A 13,453-nucleotide genomic window follows, 5' to 3' on the forward strand; every position below is an offset into this window, starting at 1 on the left:
TGTGCCTGGAACAGGCACTGAACACATGGTTGTTGAATGAAGACACCAGTCCTGTGTCTGACTCCCCATTGTAATTCCCTGGAGGGGTTTGAGAATTAGTCCTAGATTGTCATTCAGTAAATTAGAAAGGAAGAGGACACTTGATATGGAGAATAAATGCATTCAACTGAAACACTATTTTTTTTTTTTTCTGAGTCTAGTTTTAAGCCTGAAGCTGTGGAGATAGTCCCTGTAGAAAGTGCTATCAGGGATAAGGGCTGGCAGAGCTATTATCCCATGATAGAGTGACCCTGTTGGCTTTGGCAAACCCTTTTTGCTTTCTTGGAGTCTTGCTTCTACCTGTTCTGGATCTCAGAAATAAGGGAGCTGGCATAGGATCATAGATGATAGTATAAATGTTCATGCCTGTGTTTATGGCTCTTTTGTTTCCATCCCATCACATTTCAATAACTTTGCTGACCAAAGGTGAAGAGAGACTCATGAACTCATAGCTTTGATTTTGCAGCCCCCAGTCACAGCCCATTTGATTCCCTATTCCTTCCTCTCCTGTTCACAGTGTGACCGCTTGTCTACCATTCAGTTCAGTTCAGTTCAGTTCAGTCGCTCAGTCGTGTCCGACTCTCCGCGACCCCATGAATCACAGCACGCCAGGCCTCCCTGTCCATCACCAACTCCCGGAGTACACTCAAACTCATGTCCAGAGAGTCGGTGATGCCATCCAGCCATCTCATTCTCTGTCGTCCCCTTCTCCTCCCGCCCCCAACCTTTCCCAGCATCAGAGTCTTTTCCAGTGAGTCAACTCGTCGCATGAGGTGGCCAAAGTATTGCAGTTTCAGCTTTAGCATCAGTCCCTCCAATGAACATCCAGGATTGATCTCCTTTAGAATGGACTGGTTGGATCTCCTTGCAGTATAAGGGACTCTCAAGAGTCTTCTCCAACACCACAGTTCAAAAGCACCGATTCTTCGGCGATCAGCTTTCTTCACAGTCCAACTCTCACATCCATACATGACCACGGGAAAAACCATTGCCTTGACTAGACGGACCTTGGTTGGCAAAGTAATGTCTCTGCTTTTTAATATACTATCAAGGTTGGTCATAACTTGTAGGTCCCATTTCATTAGTTCAGCTGGTTTAGTCTTATTGTCTTGCTTGGTGCTCAGTTTTACAGACTGAACTTCTTCTGCTCATTGGTCTTGAACTCAGCTCCGCACCCATTCCCAGGTCCTTCAGGAATGATGTTCTGCTTTGGTCTCACCTATGCCCCAAATTCTTGCTGTATCCACAGTTATGGTCAAATTTTCTGATTTTCCCTACAGCTAATGAGCTCCCAGGTCCCCCATCTCAGTCTCAACTCTGTAGACTCCATGGTTCTACCCATGGAAAGTGGAATCTCAGGGCAGAAATTAGAGTGTAATTTCTACCTCCCAGATCTCTCTGAGCATCTATTTACTGCTTGTCTCTGTCTCGAGGGTGAAGATGGATGACAGGTGCTACCCAGTGATCTTTCCAGATGGGAGGAATTTCCGCCCCTTCACTCCTGACTCTTTGGCTGCAATCAAGAAGCGGATCGCCATCCAAAAGGAGAAAAAGAAGTCCAAAGATCAGAAAGCAGCAGAACCCGAGCCTCGACCTCAACTCGACCTAAAGGTCTCCAGAAAGTTGCCCATGCTTTATGGTGACATTCCCCGTGACCTGATAGCAAAGCCCCTAGAAGACTTGGACCCATTCTACAGCAATCATAAGGTACCTCTGTTGGGGGATGGGAGTGTTCTAACCACAAAATATAACTGGCATTACAAGGATCTCCAAATACTGATCTTGGGCTATAAAGAGGCCAGACCCCACTTCTCCTTTGCTATCACCCTGTTTTGATTTCATAATCCTAAGAATGGCTTTCAGTACTAATTTTCTCTCTATAATAATGCATATCTTGGAGAAGATAAGGACTAGGAGCAGTAGAAGGGTAAAATGGTGTCAGGAAAGAGAACTGGATTAGCAGTCAGAAAGGTTGAGTACAGACCATTTCAAGTGCTTGAATTTATAAGTTTGGGTAAATAATTTCACTAATTATCACTTTTCTAATCAGTAAAATGAGAACAACGTCTGCTTTCCCTTCATTATAGCATAGACATGCGATGGAGGCACTTTATAAACTGTAAAGTATTATGCTGATATGAAGGATTAATACCACTGTCCATGAATGTCTTTTTCAGCAAATAGAGTTTACCTTGAGAAACTCTTAACCAGTAGGCTTTTTAGGTTATTAAATGAGATTTATGAAGGTCAAAGCCCGAGGAGCTCAATAAATAAAGTTTAAGAATATTGTAATCAAATGGGCACATGCAGATTATATGTAAACTCCATGCCAATATGTGATAGGCTTGCTGTTTTATCTACCTAGATGTAGGGAAATTCTAATAAAAGTTTCTCAAAGAGGTTCCTGAATGAGGAAGTGTGAGTTCTGATGGCTGATTGAAAACCCAGGGCAGTGAGGAAAGTCCTCTATAAGCCATTCCCTTTCAGGAAAGACTCAGAAGACTTTGCCATCATCATTGCACTGCGTGATCCAGCAAAGAATGGAAAACCTACTTTGCCAGACTGAAGACAGGGAGGAAGGAAGCTGAGGAGTTTGGGGCAAGTCCTAGAAAATATGGCATGCTGAGGGCATCCTTTGTGGGCACCCATGAGAAACTGACTTTTCCAAAGGAAGATTGCCTGATTTGTATGTCCTAGAACTGAACAGACTTGGGATTACCAGGCCAAATGAGGACTGTGTGATGGAGGAAAGTAGGGTATGAGTGGGAGGAGAAAGGAGAAAGGAGATGAAGGGACAAAAACATTTCAGTATCTCTCTTTCTCCTAGTGCCCCAGGATTCCAGGGGCTCCTCAGAGGCAGAGTCACTGGAGATAAGTTAACTCCAGGAGACCTTCTGCCTCAAGGCTGGGTAGGGGACCCAGGAGGTAGGCAGCAGCTTGGTGTGTTATGGACAGTCCTGGGAGGACAGACTCTGTTCCAGCTGTGGGTTGGACCATCTCTTCTAAATCTGGGTGCTCCCTTTAAATCAGGAGACATGATACTTGTTCAGAGCTCTTAGACCCACACCCTCACATGCCAGTGCTCTCTGCACTCCCTTGAGCGATGGGTGGTGTCATTAGCACTTCACCTTACAGATGAGGAAACAAAGCCTTGATGGGGAAGTGGCTTACACCAGGTCAAGCAGCCAGTTAGTGGTGGAGCTGGGACTGAAACTCAAGGGTTCTTTCTATAGTCACAGGTCACTTCTTGTCTTTCAAAACTTCCATTTTTGAAAGAGAAAAGGGTGGAGATGTGTCAGCAAGCAGACAGGAAATACCTATATTTTAAATCATGAAAACCTTGGCAAGTGTAGTTAAATACACCATTAGTTGAAATATTTAAAGCAGTCAGAGGAGGCATTAATAAAATATCAAGATCAAAGGGCACAGAAATAGAGCCATATCATGCCACCTATTAATCTGGGTCACCTACCTCAGGGAGAGGTTTACTCTCTGCCCTAAAATCATCTTTCTGTCCAAAGGAATTACTCAGAATCCCCAAAGTGAGTCTTAGACTCTTGGGCTCATAGCTTTCAAGGAATCCTGTAGCCCATTTCATTTTGTAATGGAGGAAAAAGAAAACATCCTAGTCCACATTTTCCCTGCTGCCAGATGGCCAACAGACCAATAAGTTCCACAATTCAGTGAAGGAAGTTGATGCTTGGCAGTGGCTGAAGTTCTGGTACCTCAACCAAAGTGGCAGCTAACCTACTCTTTCTGTGCCTGGATGACAAGACCTGTCTTCCCTGTCTGAGAACATGCTGAATTACATGTCAAGGAGTACTTTCTGCAAGTCTGAAAAGAGCAGTGACATGGGAGACAGGAATGACCCTAGTTCTATGAAGGCTTTTATAACTAATAGCCTTGGGAACCCATAAGGGGACAGTAGGTGACTGTTATATGGAAAGGGGATGGTTTGAAGGTTGATGTTAGAAGTCTGTGAGTCATTGGTTTTGTCCAGACAGCTTCATGCCCAGAGCCCAGGAAGAGATGCAAGGAGGAAGCAGGTGTTTTTCAGCAGGGCCCAACTGGACACTTTGGGTAGAAGTGCACCATTTGGTGGGTCTTTCCTGGATTTGGCATCCCTGGTTATACCCATGACAAGGCAGCAGAGACTCCAGTGAATGTTAAATTCTACTTCCAGTGAATGTTAAATTCTACTTCTGTCTCTTCAAGTTCTCTTCTAATTCTCATCTCCATAAATAATACAATACAAAGGTTTTTATTTGACCCAGTTATTACTCTTTATCTCTTATTTGTTTGCAGGGCACATGAATTTCATTTCTGGGGCCTCCAGAGTATGTCACTGGGTGAAAAGTCCATATCTCAACAGTTATTTTAGGTGTGAGGACTGACTTTCAACAGATCAGAGTCTTGGGACTCTGAGAGAGACCCAAGCCATGTGGGTGGGTGGGGGATATCTCTTGGCTTCCAAAGTGACAGTGTAAGCTGTTCAGAAAGTACCTCTGGCTTCAGAAGGTAACTGCAATCAGAAGCTGCTGTCATAATATGACAAGCCATACCTCTGAATTCTAAGATGAACTCATGATAAATATTGTCTTGTCACTGCATGTAATTCCTGTTGTGTGGTTTTTTGCTTTTGTTTTTTTTGGCAGACATTTATGGTGTTGAACAAAAAGAGAACGATCTACCGCTTCAGCGCCAAACGTGCCTTGTTCATTTTGGGGCCTTTCAATTCAATCAGAAGCTTGGCCATTAGAATCTCAGTCCATTCATATCCTTTTGTTGCTTCTTTTACTAAGTCCAGGTCGTGGGAAGCGTGCACAAGCTCTAGGGGTTCGTGTGTCTGTTGAGTAGAAACAACCCATTCTTTCAACAAATACTGGCTGAGTGGCCCCACTGCATGGCAGGCAGGGCTGTGCTGGGGCTGGCCCTCATCTGGGACCCTAAGGCCTTGGAGGAGACAAGAGGCTCAATTGGGCTTTGGAGGCATCAAGAATGGCCTCCTGAAGAAAGGAACATCTAAGCTGAGACCCAAGTAAAGGTTGTAAACTGGCAACCTGTGCACCAAATTTAGCTGATAAATGAGTTGTGGTAGAACTACAGTGTTTAAAGCTTTTTTGGAAACACTTTCTAGTGTTAAAAGTCCAGATTTACAGGGGATGAGAAGAAACCTGGCAGTTTCAGATGGGAGGCGGGGGAGATGTGAAAAAGACAGGCGTGGGTTTGTAGGAATAATGAAGTACTCAGGAAAACGGGAAGGAATATCTGTTTAAGTTGGGTTCCCTAGAAGCAGAGCCTGAGATGGGATTCTTAATTAAGTGATTTAGTGGAGGAGTGCCATCTGGAAAAGGAAAAAGGGAAACATCATGGAGGAAAAGGAGGAGCCAAACAAGGACAGGGCCTTAGCTGAGCCCACATCAGGCATCAGCCTGAGCCCACAGGGATCTTCAGAGCATGGATTGTATCACAGAGCTGTCCCACCTGAAAGCCAGAGGGCGAGTTTTTGCAAGTCTGTGGGTCAGACCTGTGGCAAGGGCATGTAGCCTTGCAGGGTGAGAGGCTGCCATTCGAGGACAATTCTTCAAGAAAGAGGGCAGCTGGGGTTGTTCCAGTCAACACTCACAAAAGACAGATGTTTCTGCAGAAAAGGGGCCCTGCAGGGACCCCTGCAGCCTCTGCTCCAATGACTAATGACATGGGCCAGCCTGCGGTGTGCCTGCCTTAACAGCCCCGCTCACATTGTTCAGCATGTTCATCATCTGCACTGTCATCATCAACTGCGTGTTCATGGCCTTAGCTCTTCAGAAGGGCAGTATTGACAATACTGAGTAAGTATTTTTCCCGCACACATTTATCCTATATTTTTAAGCAAATAGACCTTAAAGAATCATGATTACATCAGAGTTTGGCTATGGAGAGAAGAAAAAGTCACCCATAATCCCAAATCCCCGACACAAATGCTGGCAGAGTCAGTTTCGTTTTGAAACTTTCTCAGAATAGAGTCTTAGAAATGGGTTTACTAGCTGGACATCCATGATTCCTGACTGGATACCCTAATTATGGTTGAATTGACAGTGACACCCCCCAGTGGGCCTGATTTGTGTGGAGGGTTGAAGTCTTGCTATCATGGAGAACTCGAGCGCTGCTTCCTACTGGGTGGGCATGGTTCTACTCCACAGCAGATGTCATTTTGGTCTGCATGTCTCACCATTGGCCAGGCTTCTTCTGGAAAAGAGAGAATGGTAGGGTGAGAGGGGGAAGGCCAGATGGCTAGACGGAAATTGCAGTCAGAGGTGGCTGTCTCATTTGTTTGAGATCTGGATGAAGACTTGCAGAATCCCACACATCTGCAATTACAGCCTTTTTAAAAAAAGACCCATAATTTTTATAAATTATACCTGAGTTTAAAAGATGGCATCTCAGGGCACACAGTAATTACTCTTCTGTGTTTATTTGTTACCTGAAAGGTGAGCAGTTTAGGAAAAAGCTGAAGTAGGAAGTAGCTCTTTCCCAAGGCAGCCTCATGACCATTTCTGCTCTTGTAATCAGCTGCTTTAGGATTTTTCAAGTTCCCAAGACCTAAGTTCTTTAGCTTTGAGGGCTAACAATGACTGGATATTCTACCAGAAAAGGTCCACTTCTTTTAATATGAACCAGCAGATTGTTCAAATGAATTGTTTCTGTCCCAGATGTGGGACCAATATGTGTGTGTGTGCACACCAGCCAAGCACTTTTTTATTGGAATTATAACAAGAGAAATAGGGTATTATCTTTTGGAGGAGAAGGAAGGGGAAGAAGGGAAATAAATTAGAAGACAGAACATGATGAAGGACTAAAATGGAAATAGTTTTTTTTTTTTTGAATTGTGGTAAAATACACATTACCACAAATTTGCCATTTTAATCACTTTTAGGTGTACAGATCTGTGGTATTAAGTACATTCGCACAGTTGTGCAACCATTACCACTCTCTGTCTCCACAACTATTTCGCGTCTTGCGAAACTGAAACTACTCATTAAGTAATAACTCCCCACACTGCCTTCCCCTCCAGTCCCCTGGAAACCACCATTATACTTCATGTCTCTATGTATTTGATTATTCTAGGTGCTTCATAGAAAGGAATCATTTAACCTTTGTCTTTTAAACTAGTTCATCTCCCTTAGTATATGACCTCAGGGTTCATCCATATTGTTGCATGTGACAGGATTTCTTTCCTTTTCAAGACTCAGTAATATTTTATAGTCCGTATGTACCACATTTTATTAATCTGTTCATCTGTCAGTGAACATTTGGGTTGCTTCTACCTCTTGGCTATTGTGAATACTGCTGCTATTAACATGGGTATGCAAGTATCTCTTCAAGACTCTGCTTTCAGTTATTTTGTATATATACCTAGAAGTGGGATTGCCAAATCATATGGTAATTCTAATCTTTTAAAGGTTCTTCATACTAAATATTTTCCATGGTGGTTTCACTATTTTATAATCCCACTGCTAGTGCACAAGAGTTATAATCTTGCCACATCCTCACCCACACTTACTTTCTATTTTTTTTTAAAGTGGCTATTCTAATGAGTATGAGTGATATCTCATTGTGGTTTTGACTTGCATTTCTCTGATGATTAGTGATATTGAACATCTTTTCATAGGCTGGTTGGCAATTGGTATATAATCTTTGAAGAAATGTTCATTCAAGTCATTTGGCCATTTAATTTTATTTTAGTTTTTTTTTATTTTTATTGGAGGCTAATTATTTTACAATATTATCATTTGGCCATTTTAAACTTGGATTAATTTTTGTTGTTGAATTTGTAGGAGTTCTATATATAGTCCAAATGTTAACCTCTCATCAGATATATGATTTGCAAATATTACCTTCTAGGACTCTTAGAGTTTCAGGTCTTACATTTAGCTTTAATCCATTTTGAGTTTAATCTTTGTGCATGGTGTAAAGGTCCAACTTAATTCTTTTATTTATTTATTTTTAATTTTTATTTACTAAATGGTACAAAGCACAATGCCAAAAACATTAACAGTTAAAATTTCACCAAATGATATATATATGACTGTATCACTTTGCTATATACCTGAAACAAACACAACACTGTAAATAAAATATAGTACAATATAAAATAAAAATAAGTAACAGACCTTTGGGGCTTTACACCGAGTTAGAGTTCCTATCAGAGGGTTAACAGCACCACAGCCGTACTGAATCCACATGAAGGAGGCACATGAATGACTGGATTACAAGAGTTACAGAAATGAGAGCTGCTCACTTCCCAGAAACTACAGCTCACAGAAAACCAACAAAGGCACGAGATACAGACCATTTACTTATGAATGTGTAAAACTCAAGAAAGTCCACATTATTCCTACAACATGTTGAAAGTGCTTCAGAATTCACACAATACTAATTTTCTTATGGTTCTGGTTAAATTATATATACCAGTTTATAACAAATGGTAAAATCTGTAACTCTGTTCAAAGTTTTAAAAGATTACTTAAGAATAGTTTCTTGTATTTCTATGCCACCTTTATAGTTCTGGTTTCTCATTTCTTAATTAGTAAACTTAATTCTTTTAAATGTGAATATCTAGCTGTCCCAGTACCATTTGTTGAAAAGACTGTCCATGTTGGCTGAAACTTTTTTCAAGAAAATGGCTATGAAGCTAGTGATTTAAAAGCAGCTTTGCAACTTTATCCATGGACCTGTTTATCAGAAACCCCAAATATCAGAATTTGCTTGAGGACCTTACCTTTCTGAACTCTGATTTGCTAAGATTGTAATGTTAAATGTCAGATTAAAATAGAATCAAACCTCATGAAGGTCAGATCAGATAGAGGGGCTCTCTGTGTTTCATATCGCTTATCATATTTCTTCTTCTGGATGATTTGCTTTGTAGGTATGTCTTCATTGGGATTTATTTATTTGAAGCATTAGTTAAAATATTGGCAAGAGGTTTTATTCTGGATGAGTTTTCTTTCCTGCGAGATCCGTGGAACTGGCTGGACTCCATTGTCATTGCAACAGCGTAAGAATGTTAAGATTTTTGCTGAAGAGACTAGGGGCGGGAAAGAAACCCTTTGGCTTCCATCTGGGTTCTGTGTGAATCCACATTAGTGGCTGAGTACAGCCAAGTAAAGCCTAGAACTCTTGAGTGCAGTGTTGGTTGGCACTGAACTGCACCATGTAGCCAACTGGCCAGAGGACTTCACACACACAAATCCACTTCATCCTTTCTATCTTTTTTTTTTTCTCCCCAACCAGGGACTGAATCTGAGCCATGGCAGTGAGAGTGCTGAGTCCTAACCACTGGACTGCCAGGGAATCCTCCACAAATCCATTTCTGGTCAAACATTCATGGTCTTACTTTTTCAGCCATTTACTCACCAAACACTGACCGTTATGGGGCCAGGCTCTGTGGGCCCAGGGCTGTGATAATGAAACAAATATCATGCATGATTCTCACTCTGTTCTCAGTTCAGAGGGGAAGTGACGCATTTGTGTGTGTGCTTAGTCACTCAGTCATGTCCGACTCTTTGTGACCCCATGGACTGTAGCCCTCCAGGCTCCTCTGTCCATGAGACCCTCCAGGCAAGAATACTGGAGTGGGTAGCCTTTCCCTTCTTTGGGGGATCTTCCTGACCCAGGGATCAAACCCAGGTATCCTGCATTGCAGGTGGATTCTTTATCATCTGAGTCAGCAGGGAAGTCCAGTGAAGCATGACCATTAAAACCTGCTGCAGTTAGTGCTAGCATAGGATGCTGTGCATCATTCTGGGTGTCAGAGATGGAGGAGGAATAAAGGGGTCTAGAACATCTTTGTCTACTGAAATGTCAAGGAGTTTCTGTCATGTTTCCTTCTGGAAGTGTTATTATTTTGGCTCTTGTGTTTAAGTTTATGGTCCATTTTGAGTTGGTTGTTGTATATAGCATGAGTGAGAGTTGAATTTCTTTCTGAAGGAGAGGACATCAATTTGGCATCTGAATGATGAGCAAAATAAAAAGCAAGAGAAACAATGGCCCATTGCCAGCACAGGAATAATAAACCCAGCCTTATTTAATTAGTACCAGCTATTGTCTTAAGCACTTTGCATATATTTTTGTTTAATATTCACAAAAGCCCTTTGAGGTAAGTACTAGTAATTTCAGAGTTTTACATTTCAAGGTCAATAGTCAGATGTTATTGAGAGGTGGTATAGTGCATGGTGAAGAATATGGGCTCTGGAGCCAGACTGCCTAGGTTCCTTCTGGACCTGGCCACATGGTTGAGACCTTAGGGAAGTGTACTGGGGCCTGGAACTTGGTAGCAAGTCAGTGTTTAGGTTGATTTCTGTTATCCATGAATGTAGTTACAACTGCCATGACTATTTTAAGGAATCCCCAACTATGTCCAAATATAATGATCAGCTGAGAATAGTCTCCTGTGCATCTATGGTCCCTGGGTCCACAGCAATAGAGAGTGACATTGCCAGGTCCTGAGGTGATGGTGGGGCTGGAAGGGGAGGCTACAGATTTCATGCTGGTGGACAGAACCCAGGCTGTAATTACCTGTGGACTTTTGTGGAGATGTGTAGGACAGATACATGACTGAGCAAGCCTGGACTTTCCTTGTGCTTTGTCTTATAGATTTGTATCATATTCTCCATATATCAATGACAGCAGCTTCAGTCTGTCATCCCTGCGTACCTTCCGAGTATTCAGAGCTTTGAAAGCAATTTCAGTAATTTCAGGTAAGTGACTCTAACTTTCAACATTGACTCTTAGCAGAAGAGAATAGTTAAAATTTCTAAATATGTCATGTAAACTCAAAACTAACAAACAATGCTCTTTATTCATTTATTTCATCATTCAACACATACGTATTGAGCCCCTGATATGCACTGAGCTACCTGCCTGGGATATATCAGTGAGCAAACAAACAAAGGTCCCTGCCTTCATGGAGTTTACATTCTAGGTGAGGGACTGGGAAATGGACTTAAGCAATAACTATAATAAATAAGTAAATTATATGGCATGCTTTTTCATGGAAAAATGAAATGGAAAAGTAGGTAACATGATGGCTCTTGGAAGTCATGGGGTTCAAGGAAGCAGGTTGCAGTTTTCAGTGGGGTGGTCAGTATCGGTGTCAACTGGAAAGGTGAGATGTGAGCAGGTTTGAAGTTGGTGAGGAAGTTTCACAAGCAGGCATATGGGAAAGAGTATCCAGAGCCTAGGAAGCAGCCAGTCCATAGACCGAGGAATCTGAAAGATGTGGGTGGGGCTGGAGCAGATAGAGTGAGGGACTAGGTGGGGGAGGAAGGACCACAGAGGTGAGGGGGAAGCACCTGAGTCCCAGGAAGTCTTGGACTTTCCTCGGAGAGAAATGGGAGCCATGCAAGGGCTTTGAGCAGAGGAGTCCCATGACCTGACTCAGGCTGTAGAAGGATTACTCTGGCTGTTGTGTGGGGAACAGAACTCGGAGGAGCAAAGGTAGAAATAGGAAGATCAAGCAGGTGGCATGCTGGTTACCATGGATACATGCTGCTCAGATCTCCTGCTGCAGGGAGCGCATTTGATGAATGGTCCTAGCTGCCCCCTCTCTGGATTCACCACTGCCTTCATGTTCATGCCAAGATCATGCTTTCCCTGCATCTGGGGAGCGCTAGTGCTGGCCCACCGCTAAAGGGTATGGGACTTCTCTCTGGGGGACTTTGGCTCAGGGGCTTCTCAGCAACCAGGGTGAGACTATCTCCCATCTGCACTGCAGTCTGAAGCCCTTCCTATCTATCCTGCTTCCGTCCTGCTCTCCTTTTCCAGATGTCAGCCCTGGGTCACAGTCTGAGGCTCTCTCCGCCCTCCACTCCCTCCCTTTAGGCTATTCCTCATAGGCATTTCCCCAAATCTCCTGTAATCTGGTCTCAGAGTATCTACTTCTCAGAGGGCCCAAACTGACTCATGGGCCACTGCCATAATCCGAGCAAGAAGCAGTGCTGCCCTCAGATCAGGCAGTAGAGGAGGAGTAGGTGAATGGTGGTCAGAGTCTGTATAAATTTAAAGGTAGAAACAAGAGGACTTTCTGACAGGTTGATTGTATACATGATGTGAGCAAAAGAGGAGTCAAGGATGAGTCAAGGTTTTTGTCTGAGTGACTGGAAAGATGGAATCATCTGTGAATGAGAAAAGGAAGACTGTGAGAGAAGCAATCCTCGGGGGTCAGATTGGGGGTTAGCTTCAGACGCATTCTGTTTGAGATGGCTGTGAGACATCCAAGTCAGAGTATCAAGTAGGCAATTAGAAGTACAAGCTGAAGTCCAGGGCTGCAGATATCATTGCGGAAATTATAAGACTATAGATGGTATTTAGAGCCATGGGGTCTGATGAGGTTACAAAGAAAATGAGCATAGTTGGAAAGTAGGAGAGGATGCAGGACTGAGACCCTAAAGGGGAGGGGTGAGAGGAAACACCGGCAAAGGAGATGAGTAGGAGCCACCAGTGAAGCAGGAAGGAGGGAAAAAGTGGTCTCCTGGAAGCCAGATAAGCTCTGTGATCAGGATGAAGCCCAGGGTGGGTTGTAACTATGAGTTCCAGCTTATCAAAAATGATTGTGGCACAGTCTTTTCTTCTCCTTCCCCTGTCCTCTACAAAAAAAGTATTAAAAGTTATTCTCTCTCTGGACTCCTTCCCTCCCCTCTTCTTCCCCTCTTCTTCTAGTCTCTTTGATCAGAGCTCCAGGCAGTTTGAATCTTTTTCACACAGCGGTAGTAGACTGTTTTTGGAAACTCCAGAAAAACAATTGCATAGTGACAAAGAAACTGACAGAGGATACTCTATGTAGAACTTGTCTCTCTTTCCTTTTCTCTTCCTCTTTAGCGAGGTGGACCTTGGTTTCCCAGGTGGATTTGGGGGTTTCTGCCTGAGCCCCTCGTATTTCATGTGGATAAAATATAAATATACGTTCAGGCAGTCACTTAGCAACTTTTGTGTTCCCTTCTTCATCTCTGAGCAGGTAAACACACTCTCCATTTTGGCTCATGAACCATGTGAGATCCCTGGATACTTTTTGTTTTTTAATTTAAATTATTTTAATTGGAAGATAATTACTTTACAATATTGTGGTGGTTTTTGCCATACATGAGCAAGAATTGGTCATAGGTATACATGTATCCCTCCATCCTGAACCCCTCTCCCACACTCCTCTCCACCCCATCTCTCCAGTTTGTCCCAGAGCACTGGCTTTGGGTGCCCCGCTTCATGCACTGAACTCGCACTGGTCATCTATTTTACATATGGTGTGTGCATGCTCAGTCATTTCTGACTCTTTGCGATCCCCTGGGCCATATTCCCCTGTGCTTCTCTGTCCATGGGATTTTCCAGGCAAGAATATTGGAATGGATTGCCATTCCCTTCTCCAGGAATCTTCCTGATC

General features: G+C 43.0%; 1 protein-coding gene across 1 annotated transcript in view; it reads left to right on the top strand.

The window, feature by feature from the left end:
- The first annotated feature begins 1,472 nt into the window (after window positions 1-1,472).
- The window catches only part of SCN11A (sodium voltage-gated channel alpha subunit 11), a 79,181-nt gene continuing 67,200 nt past the window's right edge, over window positions 1,473-13,453 (top strand). The window contains exons 1-5 of the mRNA XM_055414614.2: window positions 1,473-1,746; window positions 4,695-4,813; window positions 5,781-5,870; window positions 8,948-9,076; window positions 10,675-10,778. Of these exons, the coding sequence (XP_055270589.2) occupies window positions 1,480-1,746; window positions 4,695-4,813; window positions 5,781-5,870; window positions 8,948-9,076; window positions 10,675-10,778 (709 nt within the window). The 5' untranslated portion in view covers window positions 1,473-1,479. The remainder of the gene's footprint in view (window positions 1,747-4,694; window positions 4,814-5,780; window positions 5,871-8,947; window positions 9,077-10,674; window positions 10,779-13,453) is intronic.

Source organism: Moschus berezovskii, chromosome 24, assembly GCF_049115385.1.
Source record: "Moschus berezovskii isolate FMDL1 chromosome 24, NW_MosBer_1.0, whole genome shotgun sequence".
In the NCBI taxonomy this organism is placed as follows: domain Eukaryota; kingdom Metazoa; phylum Chordata; class Mammalia; order Artiodactyla; family Moschidae; genus Moschus; species Moschus berezovskii.